The sequence below is a fragment of the Silurus meridionalis genome, chromosome 3 (assembly GCF_014805685.1).
Source record: "Silurus meridionalis isolate SWU-2019-XX chromosome 3, ASM1480568v1, whole genome shotgun sequence".
Classification (NCBI taxonomy): Eukaryota; Metazoa; Chordata; class Actinopteri; order Siluriformes; family Siluridae; genus Silurus; species Silurus meridionalis.
In genome coordinates this window covers 20917585-20940607 of record NC_060886.1, presented here as the reverse complement: position 1 = coordinate 20940607, position 23023 = coordinate 20917585, and the positions used below count along the sequence as shown (strand labels likewise).

The 23023-nt window shown below is 37.2% G+C and overlaps 1 protein-coding gene across 2 annotated transcripts in view; it reads left to right on the top strand.

Moving 5' to 3' along the window:
* Positions 1 to 23023, top strand: part of LOC124382693 (inactive dipeptidyl peptidase 10-like) — an 89065-nt gene that overhangs the window by 17894 nt on the left and 48148 nt on the right. Inside the window, exon 1 of one of the 2 annotated variants that reach the window (XM_046844846.1) lies at positions 19728 to 20096. The exons of the other annotated variant lie outside the window; for it this stretch is intronic. Within the exon in view, the coding sequence (XP_046700802.1) occupies positions 20043 to 20096 (54 nt within the window). The 5' untranslated portion in view covers positions 19728 to 20042. Of the gene's footprint in view, positions 1 to 19727; positions 20097 to 23023 lie in introns of those variants that run through there. 2 annotated transcript variants of the gene reach the window in all.

Below are 23023 nucleotides of genomic sequence, written 5' to 3'. Positions count from 1 at the left end.
AATAAAACATGAACACAATTAATGTTTAAACTGAGGAAATGTACCATTTCAGGGAAAAAAATAAGGTCATTTTGAATTTGATGGCCACAACACATTTCATAAAATGTGGGACAGATTTATGTTTACCATGTTTTATGTTAACATCTATGTTTATCATGTTCTCCTCTGCTTTTAACTACAGTCTGCATATGTCTTAGAACTGAGGAGGCCAGTTGATGAGAGAGATTGGTTTGGGAGAGAAATGTTGTCCAATTCATGTCTGATAAAGGATTCTACTTCCAAAAGCCAAATGTGTTTTAAAAGGTGAAATGTCTGAATTGCAAGAAGGGCAGTTCAACACCCGGACACTTCTATTACCCTAATAATAATAACCATGTTTCTTTTTGTTAACGCTTACTTTTCCAGCCTTTTGTTATACATTTACCGTATTTTTCGGACTATAAGTCGCTACGTTTTTCACACGTTTTAAACAACGAAGCAGCTAATTTATGAATTTTTTCTTGGTTTTTCCCGGTTTCACAAACTTCAAGCCAAAAAACTGAGCGACATAACATTAGACCAATGACATTTCTGAACGAAAACGAAAAAACGCACCTCACCTGTGTTCTGAGCTGCACGGCATCGGGAGAAAAAACGTTTTTTTTTAAACGCACCACGATGCCAAAAGATAAACTCTCGAAGGAAATTGTTGTGAAAGGAATGAGGAAGACAGTGAACAATTACCTTCTTGGTAGGCTACAGTTTAGATACAAGCCGTTGTAACGCGTTGAGTCTGGGTGAAGGGAGAGCTCGCTAATTCCAGTTGCAACAGAAATCATATAAGCACAGACAGGTTTCCAAAACTCGTGCTTTTTTATATTTCTTGGCAACAGCGTTATGGGTTAGTCAGAGAAACTTAAAAATGAGCATCAGAAAATAATAAGGACATATTCCTCGGTCTTGAACACACGCAGTAATACCGGAAGAATGCAGTGGCATGCTATTCCCAAAATACCGCTATGATCCTAAAGGAAGCGCAACATATTTCACCCGTTACACCGTGTGTAACGTGTCTTTCGTTAAAGCCTGTATAAAGTACATTAGTGTAGACACCTGCGGCTTATAAACAGGTGCGGTTTATTTATGTTCAAAATAAAAATATTTGTAAAATTCAGTGGGTGCGGCTTATATATGGGTGCGCTTTATAGTCCGTAATTAATTTGAGCGAAAGAAGAAGGTGACCTGGTCTGATAAATCATGTTTTCTTATCTGGGAAAGAAATAGAACCGGGAAGTGCTATGGTAGGAAAGCAAGCTGGATGACTGAGTGTGATGTTCGGGGAAACATTAGTGTTCTGGCATTGAAGTGGATGTTACCTTGACATGTAGCACATACCTAAACATTGTGTCAGATTAAGTAAACCCCTTCATTGCACCGACAATCCCTAATGCCTTTGCCTATCAGGATAATGTGCCTTGCGACACTGCAAAGACTGCACAGAAAGAAAGAAAATGACAAAGAATTCAATGTTTACTTAGCCTCCAAATTCCCCAGCTCCCCAGTCTGTTTGTTTGGAAAGGGGTGATAGGTGAAACCTTCTGTTCAAATAATGCAATGTTTTATTTTTTTATTATTTTTTTTTTTTCTTTGAGTGAAACTGTAACTAAGAGGTACTTAAAGTGAAAAAAATAAAAACCCCCAGAAGATTATTTTGCTTACCGATGCATGCAAACCCTGACTTTAGAAAGAAATGATGCTCCGCTTGCTGAGGTCTCGGACAGTGTACTTTAGTATGGTGCTTTTGAGGCACTTTTATAAGAGTGTGCCTCTTGGTTCAGATTTAATTCATGCTCTGGTGGTTTTGCTATTATCTTCTATGACATATTAAAGAGAGTGTAATAAATGAGTTTCTGATGGATAATGAGCTCAGATAGAAGTAGAATAGCTCAGGCTGAAATAGCATCCAATATGTGAAATGCTTGTCCTAAAGAAATCTAAGTGATTTCAGTTTAAATGTCCCAGAGTTCAGCAAAAGTAATGGCTTGAACTTCATGAGAGTGTAAGCTAAAAAGAAGTACTCGCAGCTGAAACCAAATTTACACAAAATACAATTTCACATTGATTTGATCAAATTTAATTCCTAACTTTATTGATGTTGCATTCGGTTATTATTGAGCATGAAAAAAGCACAGACTGTATAATCTATAATAGTATAAATTACTAAAGCATGCTTGTGGCACACTGCCAAGTTCTTTTGTCTGTCATTCAATTTTCTGCCGTCTAAATGCAAAGAAAGCTTGTTGCTGTCAATGTGTAATAATAAAGGACACCATGCATTTCAGCAGAGTAATGAATGGTCATATGCTGTGGTGTCATGGTCAGTCCAGGAAATTACATTACTTTTCAAGTCAATCTGCTTGGATATAAAAATGAGTAGGTGATGGCATAGGGACAGAGTGATGCTGCTCTTGTTGCAGGCACATTTTTCTCTATTAGCCTCTGTTTACTGTGATGACAATAGTTTTGACAGGTACATTTATGTTGGAGGCAGAAAATCCCACAAATCTATAACTACATCAATAGCTTTAGTATATTCACCCCTTGCCCCTATTGATTAAACAGCGCTTACGTTAAATGTGTATTGAACAGGCATAGTATATAGAGTACATAGATGGTATAGAACAGTTCCAATGATTTAGATATATTTATTCACAGTAAGAGATTTAAACGGTACTGGTAGACATTAGGCATTGGACGCTCAATGATGCATTAGCAGTAGTTTAACACAAGAGGGCAACAGAGTTCTCCTGTAAATACTGTATGATCAATTTGCAAGATTCTGCTAAGGATTTCCAAATCCATTAATCCTTTTAGATTACAGGTCCATAAACACTGGAGCACCTCAGGGGTGTGTAAATATACTACTCTTAGTCATATTGGATACCAATGAGTATAGATGCCAATCTAGATGCCAATTTAAAACAATCCTGCCTTTCGTCTTTTTGCAAAAGGATAGTATATTCCATTATAATACTATTAAAATGTACTATTTTTCCATATGGTCTTGCAATTAGTCGAAGTCACTGGGCAACAGTTTACTTTTTGTGACCAAAAATGAGCCTGTTAGACAGGTTGCCTCGGAGACCTGTCCTAGACCTTCCTTTTGGTAAGTGCCTATAGTGAAATGTGCATTTTGATAACTAACAAAAAATGTGCCACCTCTGCACAGTTAAGATTTTTAGAGAGTTATGATGGTGTTTTATTACACCTTTGTTGAATGCATCCAGATTTGTTAATCGGACAGTTAGCCTTAAGTTTTAGATGAATCATGTGGTACACACAGCAATGAAGATGGTTTGTGTGAATGACCACCATACTTTTTCTCAGTTCATATTCAACAAAGCTCTCAAACTGCCAATGACTCTGGACCCATGGACCCATCTCTCATGCTTATCAAGAATTTTAATTACTTCCATCTAGTTCGATACGTCAAGGTTTATGTTCCCTTTGGCCTCTAAAATGTGTACGCTCAAAACAGATTTCCCTCACCAGGACAAATAAAGTACATCTGATTTAATCTGATCTGATTGGAATGTGTAAAAAAACAATGTTTGATTTAAATGTGCTTGACAGCTCGAAAATATTCCTTGTATTTCCACAGTCACAGCATTCATCTAGGCCTTTTGTGCTCAAGCTGCCATTCTGCATAAGTTTGAGTGATTATTCAATGGTTCGTATTTTAATGCAATCTTTATGTTTTTTATCTTTAAGAGATGTAATATATCTTACTGTAGCATGATGCCTTTCAGTGAAGCACTGGCTTGTAGCTTGCTTTCTGATAGACATTAGAGTTTTGTGGGTTATAAAACATCAAGCGTGAGAATGTAATGGTAAGAGTTTGGGGGTTAGGAGTGGGGTGAGGTTATGGAGCAACATAATACAATATAAAAGTGTAATAATTTGTAATACCTGGGTTCAGTAATTGCCGAATGGTTTCTTGTGGTTTTACAGTAGTTATTTATCATGTTGTTCAAAAAATACACAGTATATATGTTAAGGAAGCACGGTGTTGCCATTTTTTCTATATTTATTTAAGGTTTCTTTTGATTCTGTTATTTTTCATAAACCTCCTAAAACATGCCAGTAGATGGCTTGGCTATAAAAGGTGTGCATGTGTATGTCTGAGTGTGTGCTTAATGCCCTAAAATAGACTGGAGGCCATTCTCTTACCCCTGCATAGTTTCTGGATCCACTGTGACCTTGACTAGGATACCAAAAGTTTGGACACACTATCTCCTTCCCTTTTTTCTTTCTTTCTTTTTTTCAACATTGTACTTTAATAGTGAAGACAGCCAGAGTATGAAGGAACACCTACTAAATTATATAGTAAAGAAAAATGTGTTAAAAAAAAAGAACATGTTTTAGATTTTTGATACTTCAAAGTAGCTTTTCACACTATTGGCATTCTATCAGTCAGCCTCATAAGGTAGTCACCTGGAAAAGTTGTCTAACAATCTTCCCAGAAGTGTTGAGTGCATGTTGGCTGCTTTTCCTTTACTCGCTAGTCCAACTCCTCCCAAACCATCTCAACTGGGTTTAGATCTTGGGTGATTGTGGAGGCCAGGTCATCTGATGCAGAACTCTATTGTTTTCCTTCTTGGAGATACCTCTAATAACTCTAATAAGAGGTGTGATTGGGGTCATTGTCCTGTTGGAAAGCATCTGATGGTCCAAACTAATACAAACCTGATGAGATGCATGCCACTGCAAAATGCTGTGGTAACCATGCTGGTTAAGTGTGCCCAAGTCACCAAAAGTATTACTAGCAAAGCATCCCATGCCACCACACCTCCTCATCCATGCTTGACAGTGGGAACTATCCATTCTGTTCATTTACCCTTCTACATCTAACAAAGACAAGGCAAAACCCCTAAAAACAAAAATCTGATTAATTTCAGACTAAAGGACTATCTAATGTCCATTCCTTATTTTGTTGTGGCAAAGCAAGTCTATTCTGCTTGTTGTTCTTTCGAAGTGATGGTTTCTTTTCTGCAATTTTGCAATGAATGCCTTACTCATGCAGTCTCCTTGGAACAGTGGATGTTGAAATATATCTGCCACTTGAACTCTAAAAAGCATTTATGTAAAACTATTCTTTGCAGCAGAGGTAGCTCTTGGTCATCCTTTTCTGGGATGGTCCTCATAGGCCTGTTTGATCATTGCATTTGATGATTTTGGCAACTACACTTGGGAACACATTTAAAGTTCTTAAGATTTTTCTGGATTAACTGACATTCATTTCTTAAAGTAAAAAATGGATTAAAATGAATTTGTGTATTAGTGGTACTATTAATAGGTCTATTGGCTCTGTACTCATTCTTTCCTCTGTGCAAGACCACTTAAAAATTACAAATTACTACCAAATTACAGTTTTTCTCAGTTGCTTTGGAGCATTTCTCGGATCAGAAATGTAATTCTGAAAAATACTTGTTTAACCTCCACACCATGTAGTCACATTGCAAAAGCATTTCTGATTGCTTCCAACAAATCGTGACTGCTTTGGTACATTTATTTAACTGATTGTGTACAGTTATCTGCTGTTTCCTACATTATAAGTGGTTTGTTATGTTGGACTAATTCATTGGACTAATAAGGTGAGAACCAGATAATATATTATACTGGTTCTCACCTCAATAGTCTTAACCCCAAAACATCTAGGCATATTTCATTGCATAAGACATTGAATGCAAAATGGTTAAATCAGTTGTCATAATCTGTCAAGCTTATCTTCTTCACATTTATTTTATAATTTTTCTTTTGTAAATATGTCTTGTATTGATAAATTATGCAGATGAATCCTGAATGTCACTAATGAAGGGGAGTGTACAAAATCTAAAACAGGTCAAAGGTGAATCTCGTCAACCTTCAACTGCCAAGCGTATGCAGACTTACAATTACACACAGAATTACAATTTCTGGAAATATTTGAACAACCAGGAAATGAACACTATTAAAATACAAGTGTAAACTCTGTCCAGTCTTTTGCAATCTATATCCCACATACAGTAACACATACATTTGTGCTGTTGAAATTCATATATGCCATACAGAAAAAATTCAGCTTTGAGCATTTTCAATCATTGTAATCCAAACATTTTTTTTACTATCTTGTTTGTGAACAATGCGAACTGACTTGTTATTCTGATGGCAAGGATACTTCACACAAATTCTTAGTTTTAAGAGATGAACTTAATCCATTGTTGGGTGCTATTTGTACTATTTGTTTTGAGAAAGGTACATACTGGTTTGCAAATATTAAGAACTAAGAAAAACTGTAAGAGGGCAAGAAATGTCACAAATTAACTCTTGACAAGGCACATCTGTGAATTAAAACTATTCCACTTGACTATCTTGTAAATCTGATTAGAGAATCAAATGAGTGTGCCAAGCTTTCATCAAAATTAAATGTAGCTTTAATGGACAATTGAAAATATAAAACATATTCTGGGTTGTTAAAAACATTTCTGTTTACTCCATAATTCCATACATATACTTTCATAGCTTGGATGTCTTCAGTATTAATTTACAATGTTGAAAATAATAAATAAACGCGTAAGGTGTATCCGAACTTTTGACCGATACTGTCAAGTTAAGAAGCTTGCATTGTCATTTCAACCATATATACACAGTGAAATTAGATGTTTCTTCAGGTGCTACATAAAACAACACTGAGCTACATTACACTTCAGCTAGCCATTGTAAAGATATATAAGATTTAAGATAAAACAATATGTTTTTTTATCATTCTACAATAAAACACATTCAGTCACCATAAGCAACCATGTTGCTGGAAGGCAGTACATTATTGTTAAAAGTAGTATGTTTTGTCGTTATGTTAAATCTTATCTGCCTTGACAGTTATGATTATCTGGCTAAATAAGAATTATCTTTGCAACATGCTTTGTGCCTATTAAAGTTGCCCCCATACAATTTTGTTTGAATGACTTGAGAGACAATCAAATGACACGCCTGATATGAAGAAATCATTTTTTTTCTACTGTTGGAGAAACAATTCTGTGGTAAGAGATAATATTCCAGGCAATCAGGAGGAAAATGAGATCGTGGAAGACAGATGCACTAGGCTATGAGAGGAGATAAGAGACTTTGTATTGAGCAGTCTATGCGCCTGGCTTAAATGAACCAGAACGAGTGAAGAGTTACGTGGGGATGAAGCGTGCATAGACAAATCAAAGGTGTTGAATGAAGTGGTTTCTTCAGAACAGCACTCTAAACAATGTCTTTCCATACTAGACATATAAATCATCATAGTTTAACATTGGTTAAATTTGTTACCACATAATCGATACTTCCTGAGTCAGATTACAGTAAGAGAGAGAGAGAAAGAGAGAGAGAGAGAGAGAGAGAGAGCCTGGTCTTGGAGTGTACTGATGGGACGAGTATCTACAGGCTCTGCCTACATTCGCTGCTATTAAAATTCATGAGATGTATTGGCTTTTGGTTTTGACTGCCAAAGCTTTCCGAGAGAGAATAAGCAAACGAGAGACAGAGCTCGAGACAGGCAGATAGAGAGATTCTCTCTTGAAAACAAAGAGAAAAGGGAGATCATGGTAATGCCATTATCACATTTGCATAAATGAACCATAAAAAAGGCCATTTATATTTTCAGCTGCTTTCCAGTAGTAGCATAAGGATGTGCTTGAGAATTTTTGAAACATTAATATTTCTTGGAGAGAAGGAAGATTACATCAAGCACCATGAGTTTTTTTTTTTTGCTGTATAATCTCTATAGGGTTTTCTTTGAGATGTTCATGTAAAACCATCGTAAAATGCCTGAACCAATAATTGTAGATCATTAAATACATTTACCTCAGATCCAGAATGTCCATTTATGTGATTTTCTTCATTACAAAGTTTATTATACCAGTAAATGTTAGAATGTGGAATGGGATGTTCAAAAAGATTCATATATCCTTTTAAAACATCTCATTCCATATTTAGATTCTGGATTGTACTTGTGGAGATTTGTGTTCATTCAGCGTCAAGGGCGCCAGTAAAATCAGGGATTTTAATGTAGGGGGAGGAGGCCTGGGGTGCAGTCAGTTCATTTCATTCTATTGGTGAGGTTGAGGTCAGAGCTCTATAGCAGGCTACACGAGACCTTCTCATAGACATCTCCATGAAGCTTGCTTTGTGCACAGGGGCATTTCATGGTTTGAATCTCTTAGTTGTGAGTAATGGGATAGTTAGCATCAATGCTATGAGCAGATAGTTAGACATTTTTGTTAATTATAATGAATACCATACTTCCTTAACATTTTTGTGAAACAGTGAAATAAAATGTAATTTCTCCAGGATCATGGTGCTACATTTTAACATACAATAGCACAGTGCAGGGCTACAAATGGTGAAGACTGGAGAGAAAGTGTAACAGCAATATTGTGGGGAAAGTTAGAAGCCAAGCGCCTCATAATAGTAAAAGTGTCACATGGTGCACAATGTACAATGATAATTGTACAATGGTGAGTGATTAGTTCAGGTGAGTGCTGGGAGACAGCAATGTGTTTAGGTTTTTTGTCTGGCACAGGGAAGAAACTGTTGTGGAGTCTGGTGGTGGTGGCATGGATCCATGAGACAAAGGTCACAATGTTCTTGCCTTATGGTTGGCAAAAGTGTTTATGTTGGGTAGAGAGACCCCAGTGTTCTTTTTATTTGTTGTTACCTTTACTCACTATCTCAGACTCTGAAGTTCTTATACCAAAAAGTGAAACAGCTGGTCAGAACAATCTCTATTGTCCCCTTTTAGAAGATGGCAAAGATGGAAAAAGAGAGGTTAGCTCTCAACAACCTCTGCCAGAACTGGATACACTGGTGGACTTGCTTGGCTAGGCAGGCCATGTTTAGAGTCCAGGTAAGGTCCTCTGTGATATGTACATCAATAATCCTGGAACTTTAGAATACACTTAGTACCATTTATCTTTACAGTATCAGTTTTATATAAATAATGATTTCAAATTCCACAATCCACAATTTTTCAAGGTTTCTTCCTGATGTTACCAGGGAGTTTACTTAGCCTCTGTCACCTTGCTCATTAGGCTTCTAAATATAGTGCACCTAGATTTTATGACAATGTCTCTTGCAGTGTTGAATTGAATTGAGCATGCAACTTTATATATGTAAGATGTCTTGTGATTCAAACCTGGTCTGTTTACCTGGCTGTGGCGGTAAAAGCATTAATAAGCATCATTTTTTGCATCATACTTCCATCAGCTGGCCTTCACTACAGTACAATGAATTTCATTTTTTAAACAGATTTTAAAGCTAAAAGACTATTCATATCCTTTTAATATCCATTTTATTCTTGTTTTATTGCATTAAGACAAATAAGCAAATACACATGGGAAGAATTTTATAGTGACCAGTTAGTAATAAAAGAAATATGCTGAAAATAAACATTCTGTTGATGCTGTTCATTTCAGCCTACGAAACTACCCACATTTTCACTCACTGTATATGATCAGTGTGCTGCAACTTAAAACCACCTGTTCATTAGATACAATTGAATTCCTGCAGCAGTATTTTTTTTTTATTATTTAAACAATGGTCTCATAGGGCAAATTAGGGACAAAACTTGGCAAAGCCTGTTATAGTGAATGCAGTATATTGCACAGCTCTAGCCATTACTTGTGTGAGCTGTAGAACACATGGCTGGTTCTCACATTACCGCTGTCTCTTTCCTTGTCTCATCTTTTTTTTTTTTCCTTCCCATTATTTCCTTTCTGCTTGTTTTAGACAAATCTCCCAACACCATCTGTACTCAAATAAGATCTAATTAAATGAACATTTCATTAAATGTTTTTAATAGAGAGTGTTTGGCTTGAAAAAGATTACAATATTTAAGTTCTACACATTATTAATCTGGTTGTAAAAAAAAAAAAAACTACTACTGAACTTATCAAACTTGGCTCAGGGTTCTCTCAGCAGCATTTAAATCAAAATGTGAAAAATACTTCTAATGATTTTGAGGCTGTATTTTTTACGCTGAGCCTGCATATCAGAATTTACAAGTTATATATATCTTTTTTTTTTTTTGCTAGAAAGTGTCCCCCACCAATTAACAGAGAGATTGAAGGAATGAGATGGTGAAAGGCAACACGTTTTAAATAACTTCATTAATAGTGTGGAATCCAGTGGGTGCTTCAGCAATTATCACTGTGACCCAGAGAAATTAGCTGCCAGTCCCATAGGACTTGACCCAATCTCACATTAACGAGAACAGCTGCAGCAGTACTGCCCATCCCAACCCCCACAGCACAGGTAGACACACTGAATACACATCAGCAACTGCACCATCGATACATATGAGGAGAGTAGAAATGCGAAAGAGACAGATCTTGGGTCAACGCTGTCTGCACAGCTAGTGTATTGTTGATGTGTTCTGTATGAGTATGTTGCCTCCTGAGTAACAGAAACAAACATATGTACTCTGACTGAGAGAGGGTGGATTACCTATCCTCCTTCCTCTGGTTTTCCCTCACCGTTCATACAGCATCGTTCGTCTTTCAGTTCTCCTCCTGTGCAGGGGAATAAGGAGCTATTCCTGGAGTGCAGTGAGAACAGGGAAAAGGTATGAGACTGAGAGACCGAGTTAGAAATAGTGTGTGTGTGTTAACCCAGGTTTGGCAGCTTGATATGGCTGGGATTTGAATTCAGGACCTTTGTATTCAAAGTCTAATGCGTTAACCACTAAGCTTCCACCTCATAAGATCCAATGATGTTTTTTGGTATATGAGAGTCTGTCAATAAAATGTTTCATTCATTTACTTCTGGTGTTTGTCTTATGTTATATTTCTCTTACATTTGTCCTCAGTTGAACACTGAACACAGTCATGCTTAGTTTTTGATTTGTGCTAAAAAAGGTTACAGAAATCACAGTGACCACCATGACAACACAGTACTGAACATGGGTCAACAGGTACACCAGGTTTATGTCATTCATTATGGACTTAATTTTAGTCACTGATGCATTAAATGTTGGTTCATGCAGATATTTGTTATTGGCTTGTTTGGTTTATTATCAACATCATTTCATATTAGTGTAATTAAATATGCTCTTGCTACTTATAGTGTAATTAATTTGTTAAATCATTATGAAATATCTTACCACCAAGAGTGTGGTTATACGGAATGAGTCCACAGGGACCTACTATAGTAACATAACTGAGTGGAATGATGCACACATTGAAACAGTTATAGAAATTATAAGCACTCTTGGACCGCAGGACCGATTAAAATAGTACACCGGAACAAACTGTTATACAGTATAATGTTAAAGTAAAGAAGACCTTTAATGTAGTGTGTTAGAGTATAACATACCTAATAGTTATGTTTAGGTTTCAGGAAAGGTTTTGATGTTATGCAAGTTAATTTGTCTGAAATTCAACAAACATACTCTTGCTCCTTTTATAAATAACGTGTTATTTGGTTTTGGTGCGAGAGATAAGCAACGAAGAGGAGAATAACAATAAAAGTTGTTGAGCCGTGCAGAGAAGGACCAAAGAAGCTTATGTAATTGGCAAAAAGAGACAAAAGTGGTGCTGCACTGCCTCATGAGAGGAAATAGACAATGATTGCATGCTCCTTGGGGTGGGCTGAAATAACATTAAGGACAAAGTAAAAAGAGTATGAGTTTCTGTAGTCTGCAGTAAGCTCAGTTAAGCTGGAATGTGTTGGTGTGCTGTGTCTGAACTGTTAATAAATACTTTATGATTTGCTCCCTACAGTGCCTTGTTTTTTCATCACAACACAGAGTCTATATCTGTGTAATGTACATTTTATGCTTTTTACTCTGTTTGTTATTAATTAAATATGAAACCTTTATAAAAAATTTAAGAGCTTGTATAAAGTTTGCAGTTCTCAAAATTCTAATTAGGAAAAAAACTATTTTCATATTGGGCCAAATTATGTGACCAGATACACTGATTCACTGTTTGGACAGCTACGTGTAAAGTGTACATGAAGCACAGATGTATAAAAGGCCATCATTATTAGTGGCTTGCTAAATAAAATTTGTAAGCATTAGACAATGAATTAACGGTGTATAATTGGACTGTTATACCTTTGAGCAGACATTTACATTGTTATAACTTTAATAACTAGACCAGTACAATACCATTATTTTCAGACAATGAGCTTATTATTGTACACCTTCTCACTCTGCATACTAATTTGTCCAAGCTGGATGCCATTGCTTTTTAAAAATCAACTGCACCACATGTCTTTCATTGAAAGTCATCCTACCTGCCTAATTGTCTACAGTGTTTAGCAAGCTGTGATTGTTTTGGTAGCAGACAGCCTGCGATCGTGCCCCATGCAGTTAAATGCCTAATGATCTCATGAATATGAAATAACAGTCGCACAGTCCCTACGTCACACCGTCCTCGTAAAAGCAAAAAAAAAAAAAGAACTATCAAGAATAATAACTAAGTAACCCCAATGTATGATTTTTGCACCTGAAATAATTTAATGAAGCGAATAGCATATCTTGTTTTTGAGTCCACTTTTAATGCTGCAGATGCACCAGTATTTGAAAATATAAAGTCATATGGTGCACCACAGGCATTTCAATAGTCACACAGAATTATATTAATATTTATCAAATGAAATGTCTAACTTTTTTTTGATCTTTGACTTTATTTCTGATGAGAAAAATGAACCATAGTCACAGAAAGTACCACAGTCCTTACCGGCTGTGTGTAGCACTTGACTAATTTTGGTCATTACTCACAAGGACTCATGCAGTCAGCCCTCCATTATTCAGTCATGTTTGAGCTCACAGACACATTCCTCTTGGTAACAGGGAGAGCTAATCGGTAAAGAGAGACAAGAACCTTCAAGCTGACGGATGTCATAAGCCAATCGATTAGATATAGATGATCAGCACAGCTCACACAGATTTGTAAATTCTTCCACTGACACAAATCTCTGAACTCACACAGATTAGAAAACCGACGTTAAATCGATATATGTCTAACCTCTTTTGCATGGAGGGTTCACAAGAAAGGCAGAAATGCTAAAGTATTTGCTGAAAACACACACACACACACACACACACACACACACACACACACACACACACACACACACATATATTTACACACACATGCAAGCACAAAAGGGATTTAATTTTGGCATTAGACAGTTAACAGTTATTTAAATGACAGCTGAATGATCAGTATTAATACTGTATCTGTATAAGTTTTCACTATATAAAAGGTATATGTTTTCACTGTACTGAGATTAAAAATATAAATTCTCATGAATGAACCAAAAATGCTTTATTTTATTATTATCGCTTTTCTAAAAAGGGGGAAGGTTTGAAATATTGACAATCATTGAGCATGATATTTGACGGGAGACACATAAAAAAGCATATTTTGTATGTCCGTCTTCTTAATCACCTCTGATGGCTGGTTATAGATACATCAGTAACACTGGCAAAAAATATCAGACCATTTATAGGGGTGTTTCACTCTGTGTCATCACCTCACAGAGCTGCTGCAGATAGGCTGTGGGAATGTATAGGCTGTGGGAATGGATAGGCTGGACTAGAAAGAAATCAGCTCCAACCTCACTCCTGTGTAGTTTTTTTTTAAATATCACTGATGGTGCTTTTGGGCTTGATAACAATAAAATTAAATCAAAATCAAGACATTTGTTCAAATACAGCAAATAATCTGACATGTTTACCCAAAAATCAAACACTTACACTGATGATTTTCTTTTGTTGATGATGATCATTTTCAAATGTCAGAAGAGAATATAAGGCTTGTTTAGCTGATTTACACCAACAAACAAAAATCAGTTTAGCATTAGGGAAAACATTTTCACTGACTCTTAGTTTACACCCTTCATAACATATTAAGCCGTGATCGTTCTAATGTCGTTAGCATTATTATTGACTCGTTGTGTAATAAGCACGATCTGCCAAAACAGTAGAGACTATAATCAAGTTACAAACTTTCAATAAAGGCTGGAAGCACAATTGTTTCTTCAAAGTCTCTTTGGCACCAGCAAAACCTGATCTGTCACTGCGAATGCACTGAAATCTGACCTGATCTTTAATGACTGGTGCCTTTGGGTCTGTGATTGATGAGAATGTTCATGCTGTGTGATAGATTGAGTGTAATTGTAACCTCCTCTTATTGATTCAAGGCAAACTGTCACATCTTGCACCTTGTGCATACAGAGCGCTCTCAGGGACAAAAATGGTACTTAACTGTACCTTTTCAGAGTTAAAATGTTTGTCACTGCAGTGGTACCCTTAAGGGTATTTCTTGTATACTTGTAGATTGTGGTATAGGAAGAATGTAATGTAACTATAAAAAAGGGTTTTTAAGGTGTATAATTGGACTTTATCATTTACATCTACATTGCTTTCACCTCAGGGAACAAACCTCTACATGTACAATACCATTTTTTTCCTGGCAGAATAAAGACCCAAGTTCATGGTGCATGTGCATTTCCAAATTTTAAAAGGGAAAAATCTATTCACTACATGTGTTGCCAAATTAGACTTAGATTATTGCTACATTACATTTGAACAGTATTCACCTGCACTTCTTCACAATTCTGTAAGCTTTGCTTTTAGCTTTATATTTCTGCATTGAGGAGTTTTATATTTGATGAATTTCTACATTTTCCTGTGTAGTCTATGAGCATAGGTCCACTGTTAATCAGCTCCTTGCTAAATCAACATGTCATATTGATGTTTGCAATCATGTGAACTCTACACACACTGCACTTATTAAGGAAAACTAGCAGTTGGCACGGAACACCAAAACACTTAGGTGGTAATGTCTTATGGTGTGTTACTATAATCCTGATGACTGCACATTTATTTGTTACACTTAATTAAACTGTGAATGCAGCAGCCTATTAGCTGACACCAGAAAAGCACAACCTTCTTATATAAATACTCTTGTTATAAACTTGAGCACTTTACAACACAGAACCTTAACTAAATTAAATGCATTTGTTGATCCTGGGATAAATTGCAGTGTTAAAAATTACAAGAAATCTACACAGTGGACACACAATACATGCATTAATATATACAATACTGAGTATGAGGCAGTAGAGAATTAAAGATAAAGATGTTTTCAGGAGGTTGAAGGAAACAAGAGAAAAAAGAAGAAACCAGGAGGGACACAGGGAGGACACACACAGACAGTGACATTAGCTCAGGATCGAACTCGTGACCCTGAAGCTGTGAGGCGGAAACAATACTCACTGCACCACCTTGCCGCTGTGCAGTGGCTCTAATGACTCTAATTAGGATCTAAAGAAGAAAAGTAGATGAGCTTGATCACTACCAGGATGAGTTTAAATTTTAGGTTCTTGTGCAACACTAGTATTCCTCTTCAGCTTTATAAGAGTGGATAACTGTATATATATTGAGGTCACATGCAAACAACATAAGAGAGTGGTGCATGTGTGGCAAAAAAAGTATTTAACAATTTTGCACATATTAATAATGCAAAGTAACTATTACAGTAAATTGCAAAAAGATGCAATGAATAGTGTAATAAATAGGGATGTAATCTATCTATAAGTAATCTATAAGTGAGCAGCACATTTATAGTAAGTTTTAGTCTCCTGGGGTATATGAGGCCATCATCAATTGATGCCTGCTTTAAAGGATCCCAAAAGTATTGTGAACAGAGCCTCTATTGCTTATGTGTAATAGACTATGCATTTTATCCTTTCTTTCATCTGTATATGTAAGTATGTGTGAGAGTGCACTTGTTTGTGCATGAATGTACAGGGCTGTGATCTGTCTGCTCATGCACTCACTCAGTTAGGAGCCTGCTGCAATTTTGATTACATTATGATATCGGAGAGAGAGAGAGAGAGAGAGAGAGAGAGAGAGAGAGAGAGAGAGGCAGTGGGTGGGTTGTTGGTTTTCTGAGTTGGGTTGATTGCTAAGTGTACACCAGTGTGATCGGAGCAGATGCTCAGAGATCATTTTCTTCTACTGAATTTGATGGAAATGTAAAGATTCTTCGTTATTATTTAATTGTGTCTATAAGCCGAAGCCACCATGTCCTAGTGGTCCAAAGTACTTTGTTGCAGTGGAAAAAATCAATATCCACCCAATCACCTGTCTCTACTTTAATCCACAGGGTATTTACTGATTCATGGACTCAGTGTTATTTGTTCAAATGAGCAGAAAAATATTTTTAATTATCAAGGTTTAGCTGTATTTTCCGTTTATTGTGATCTAATATGGCAGAAAGCCACACAACTGAAGTGAATAAGATGAGCAGGTGTTGTAACATCTGTTTAATTATCCGAACGTGGAACTATGTGCGAATAATGGGTCTTGTGGGCTTTGATTTTGCATTTCCTTTTAAAATTGGTGCAAACTTTCCTTTCAGCAGTACTCTCAGGTTTAGATTTTTTTTAGACCCCATCCTTTAGTGACCCTGTCTGACCCTCCCGAGCTGCTCAGATCCTCCATCTAGGTCTCCATCAGGAATAAGCTGAATTAGATGACCTTTAGAAAGCACGTACATGCGCACACACGCACGCACAGACTAAAAGTACAGTCTGTAATGGAGAAATGACGTACTGACTTTTCAGGACAGAAAATCACACATACATTTTAGGTTGCTATAGTTGCTGTCCATATTTGAAAAAAAAAAAAAAAGAGATATTCTGTTTTGAGGATTATTTGCAAGTTTTACTCGTTTACTACACTGTGGGCCAGATGTACATGCATGAGACAGCTAATACTGTAGTTAATCATGCAAATGATGCAACTGTGATTGGGACTGGCTAGAGTTGAAAGGATTAATTGGTGCTGTGATCTGGCTTGTATGCCACTTGCGTACACAACACATATTAAATTTTGCACCAAATGCATCTTCTTTGTATCTGATACTGAGTGCACAAAAACATAGTGCATCTTGCCCTGAATGTCCTGAAGTATTTATACATCCGTTTGCCTAATGTGTCTTTGGAAAACACTGGTTGTTTCCCCCTTGGCTGCAATAACAGCCCCTATTCTTTCAAACTAGATATCTGGGCATTGAGGTAGGGATTTAATTCCATTCAGCCACAACACTTTTAGTGAGGTTAGGCATTGATGGGTGTTCAAATCATCCCCAGTAACAAGAATTGTAGGATATAATATGGCCCTGCAGCTTTAACGGCTTTGGCACTTTATGCACATTACTGCTAGTTTCATCATGCTGCCTTCACCTACAGACATATTGATTCATGTCTAAATGTCAAAACCTGCAATGTATGATTTGGACAGTGGTTTGTCCCTTAGCTCTGGTCATCCTGGACAGAATGTCATTCAGTATGTCAAATCATGATCATGTAAAAAGAAATTTCAAGATAAACATATGATAAAACTTTATAAATTTGACCTTGTTTCGCTTTGACAATATGAATATAGCTCCAAATAGCAATTCTTTATGCAGGCTTCATCTGGAATAATTATCTGTAAGACTTGAAAGTTTAACTACATAGACCGGTTGACAGGTCCAGACTCACATTCCGACATTTATCCATCATTTATCTGAGTCACAGTATGATAAATGGAGACTGTCAGTTGCCAGGCTGTATGGCTGGAAAATATAATACATACATGGTACAAAATACATTACATACATTTTGTTATTATCAAAACATTTTGCAGTATTTTATATCACAACAATACTGTTGTCAATAGTTTCACCAGCATGGTTTATATTAATTACCTAATTTATATACATTTAGTGTTAGATTAACTTACATTTATGTAAATGTATGCAAATGTATACTTATAGAAAGGGGTTGTATGGTGGAAGCTCCATAAAAACTGTGAGGAGGTGAGGTTTATTTTGCATACAAGGAAAGAGTCCAGTGTCAGCACTTTGCAGTCAGTGTTAAAGAATTCCAAGGTTTCAGAAAGAATCTTTAGGACAGATGATTTTGCTCTGTCTGATTCTCTGGTAACATAATTAAATTTTAAATTAATTTATTTAAAAAAAAAGGAAAAAGAAAGGCTGCTGAGAAAATTACATCTGGATGTTCAACAACACTAAACATGATTGTAAATGAATAAATCACTGCTCTTGAATTGTTAAAATATGAAAATAATCATTGATTACTTTCTTACCACTGCAAATTCCATTGTTTTATTTCCTGTTTAAAACACACTGGAATGCTCAATATCTCACTGTTAAAGACTGGCTTGCATTATTTTACAAAATCTCTTGTATCCTTTGTGATTGTTGGGTCTATTTAAATATCTACTAGATGTGTTAGTATGATCCCAGTGCACATCTCACTGTGCATAATAATACAAATTGTTACATAATGATATTTCAATGATATCATTATCAAAAAGACCAATGCTGTGAGAATGATGTGCAAATAAGATCCTGTATTTAGGATAATACTGCCTCTTGCTGACACATTTACAACATTTCTTACTTGTGTTCGATATTCTAGTGTGCCCTCAATGCTAGGTCACAATTTTTTATATGAAACAGAGCTGCAGTCTGAGAAACATCTTGAACCTGTGGATGAAGGAGGGGTAATGTAAAAGATGAAAATAACTGGCACATAATGGTTAGCAGTACTCTATAAGCACCTATGGTGCATGTGTGGAAAAAAATTAACATGTTTGTCAGTGCCTTTTATTAAAAGATTTGACAGTAATTGCTGTCCTATTTTAATATTTTGAATTAGCTATAGTAAGATCCCTAGATTATGTATCCCCTTAACTGAGGTAACACTAAGTGCATGTGAATGTCTCTTTCCCCCTCTCTGTTTGGGTGTATGTTTGTTGAGGGAGAGAGAGAGATCATGAGTAGCATGAGTGAATTGTTCTGAGTGGATTTAGACTGATCTGTATCAGGGATGAAAGACGTGTCTTGTCGTTACACACAGTGCTGCTGTGAGTGAGTGACAGGCAGTGTTGAGCTCTTCATGATGACACAGCATGAGAAGTTGTGGCCTGTGAGATTGTGCTGTAACAATGCCATTGATTTGAAAGCAAAGAGTCTATAGCAACACCGGACAATAGCACAAATAACACCATGGACACCAAACAACCATAGCAACAACACAAAATAGCACCAACAGCACTGTCAATGTTAAATTACACCAAATAACACCACCACAAGCACAACACACATCACCAACACCACCACTCCCAATGCCAACACAGCCAGCAGCAAGAGCACAACTGAAAACAACAGCAACACCATTACTAACACCAGTAGGACCAGCATTATCACAGGCAGCAGATGCTAGTAAGGAATACCTGTGACCTCAAAAAGGCTGTTTAGCACCATGGACAGCAGCACCACATCACCAGCTGTACAATTAACTACACTAACGTTGCCCTAATAACACCAATACTCCTCCTACTACTAATAGTTAATTTAACAACAACAACAACAACAACAACAACAATAATAGTATCTATTATTATTATTATTATTATTATTATTATTATTATTATTATTATTATATGCAGAAACAGTTTTTACTCTGAAGGGTTAGCTTTTATTTAATGCATTTCTTTAATGTATGTTTGTGTGTGTGTGTGTGGGGGGTAGATAGATAGATAGATAGAGAGAAACAGAGAGAGAGAGAGAGAGAGAGAGAGAGAGAGAGAGAGAGAGGGTCGAGCTCCCGCCCCCTAAAAGGAGCATCATCACTACACGCTGCTGCTTTCCTGGTCACGTCTGAATTCTCAGAACTGTCTCTGCTGAATTTAAGGAGAGAGTGTACCCGGGAAGAAGAACTAGTAAGAAAAAGAAGAGGAGGAAGACGTTACCGTCCATGGTTAGCTGTAAATAGCGCGCACTGGCCGCTTCGGGACACCAAGCGCGCTCCATCACAAACCGGCTGTTTGTGTGAACACGCTTGAGCAGAGCAGCTCTCTTAATCCGCTGTATTGTTGGGATTTGTGGGTTTGTGGAGATCAGCCACAGTGCAATTGTCTGCTGCAACCACAACACCGGCGGCGGGATTTAAGGATGACGGCTACCAAGGAGCAGCAGATCCAGAGAGCCAGTGCGCAGCAGGACGAGGTAACGGGAGAGAGTGAGAAGAGAAGGAGAAAGAGAGAGAGAGAGAGAGAGAGAGAGAGAGAGAGAGAGAGAGAAATCACTACCTGCTTCTTACTGTAATGTTCAGACACTGGGTTAAATGGGGCTTTCAGAGTCTTGTGTGTTTCTCAGTGCTCTGAGTGCGCTTCGACAGTCAAGCGAGGTTAGAAAGTCACGCTCTTCCTCAAAAGCACAGCTGTACCGCAGTAGGTGCACAAAATGTTCAGTGTCTGTTGGGAAAAGAGAGGGAGATAGATAAAACGATCAGCAGCACCTATAAGTCGTTGCAGTTGTTTAAAGATGTACAGAGAGGTAAACGGAGCGGTGGTGCTTGGATTCAGATCCTGTGTTTTTGCGCGCTATTGTGAGAGCGAATGACGGGACACGATTGAGTTCCGGCGGCGCAGATGTCACTATCAAAACAATTAGCGGCCCTCAAAGCGCCTCCCAGGCTCCACGCTTTCGGAATGCTAATCCCCGCTGATTTCTAGTCTGGGGCACCGGGGGTGAACGCGTCGACTAGGATGGAACTGCCGACAGCATGCCTCATAAGGTGCAGCCCGACTGAGCCTGGCCTTTCATCTGAAGTCACAGCTGGTGCAAATGTTTCTCTCGCGCATCAACTGACATACACTTGAGCTGCATATTAACCTCGAACCCAGGCGAGAGCAAAGTACGAAGCTCGTCTTTTTACCCTCTTCATCACTTAGTCTGAGCGTGCAGCCTGGGAGAGGGGCTCGGCCAGTGAATAACATCACCTGCCGATTCGCTAGAGGGCCTTTGGACGTGACTCAAATCGCGAGTAAAACAGTGTTAGGGCTTTTCGGGATTCTCAGGACGCAGTGGTGCTGAATAATTGATCGTGCGCCGTTGTAAATGTTTCACCGTACATGATTATAACGTTGGGCTCGCTGTCGCACCTGCGCATCCGGTCTCTCCGTGCCGCAGGACTTACATCCAGGCACTAATAAATGTTTGATGGAAGCATCGAGGCATTCCGGGACACCGCAGACTTCTTCCACATAAAGCCTGTCCTAAACATATTCCACATTGTACATAGAGCTCATTACAGAGCACATTCTTAACATAAAGCCCTTCTTAAACCTCTTCTTAATCACAGCTCCTATTATAAAATATAGCTCTCGTTATAACATAGAGCACCCCTTGAACATAGCTTTCAGTATAACATAGAGCTCTCCTTAAACATAACCCTCATTATAACATAGAGCTCTTCTGAAACACAGGGCTTAGAACACATTTTAAACAGATCCGGTGTATGTATGTATATAAAGTTTGGACACACCATCTCCTTCAATGTTTTTCTTTATTTGCCAAATTTTCTACAATGTACATTAATACTGAAGACATCCAACTGTGAAAGAACGTATAAAATTATTTAGTAAACAAAACATTCCATTACACAGAATATGTTTTGTGTTTTTAATTCTTCAAAGTAGCCACCTTTTGCTTTGAGGACAGCTTAGCACACTCATGGAATTCTCCACCAGATTCATGAGATAGAATAGAATAGAATAGAATAGAATAGAATAGAATAGAATAAAATATCAGCCATGATACAGCACCCCTGGAGCACAGAGGGTTGAGGGCCTTGCTCAAGAGCCCAAGAGTGGCATCTTGGCGATACTGGCTCTTGACCTTCTGATCTGGAATGGTTTGTACAACTGTAACACAAATTTCTATTTTGGGAAGAAACACAGTTAAGTAAAGAGAAGTCCTTCATTACTTCATGAAACGAAGGTCAGTTAATTTGAAAAATCTCAAGAACTTTAAATCTATCCCCAGGTGCAGTCCAAAACTATTAAACATTATGATGAAACAGGCTCTCATGAGGACTGTCCCAGAAAAGGAAGAGCTACCTCTGCTGCAAAGAAAAATAATTAAAATGATCAGCCTTAGAAACTGCTGATTTAAATGGCAGATATATTTCAACATTCACTGTTCAGATGAGATTGCTTGAGTCAGTCAATCTAAAGCCAGTTGAAATGGTTTGGATTAGTTGGACTGGAGAGTGAAGGAAAAGCAGACAACAAGTATTTAACATATATATATATATATTTGATGTGCCTTTGATGGTGTAGGAAAGTTTTCTACCTGACACCTTGGCTTTCTTTACAATGTCCCTAAATGAAAGACCTACACTGTTAAGGGCTATAATGGTCCTTCTGTCTTCTTTTGTTATTATATATTTTTTTTAATTATGAGAGCAAAAATCAGTATTACTTCTTGCAGTACAATGTCCAAGAGCTTACATTTGTTTTAACTATGCTTTCACTGGTTCTGCTTAATAATATGAATTTATTGTAGTGGGCTTTCAGCAAAACACTAAGGATTCACAGTAATGGTACTTTCAAATGATATGCACTCTGTGGTTGTGCTATAATATTTAAGAAAATTAATGTATAGCTACAATAATGCTAAAACCATCTCTAATGATTCTTCACTGTCACTCCCCTGAAACTCTGCAATGTTTAGCCTCAACACCTATTAGATTTTACAATCCTCACCTTGTCAAAACCAAAATCAAGGCACACATGCTTTCTCAGCATGTTTGTTCCTTCTACATGAGCATAACAACTTTTCTTACTCACTCTCTTTCACACACAAGAAATCCTTTTATGACCAACATCCTAACTAACTTTAGCTATCTTTTGCGCTGATTATTTTTATGCAACCCTTTTTTAATACTATCTCATACTGTATATAAATAACAAATGTTTTTATATGAATATTGAACTTGAACAACAAAGTTCATCAAGACCTGACCTCACTAATGCTGTGAATGTGGCTGAAGGGGGCAAATTCCGATTGCCACACTTTAGAATCTAGTGGAAAGTCTTCCCAGAAGATCAGAAGTCCTTATAACATTTGATTTACATGCAACTTAATTG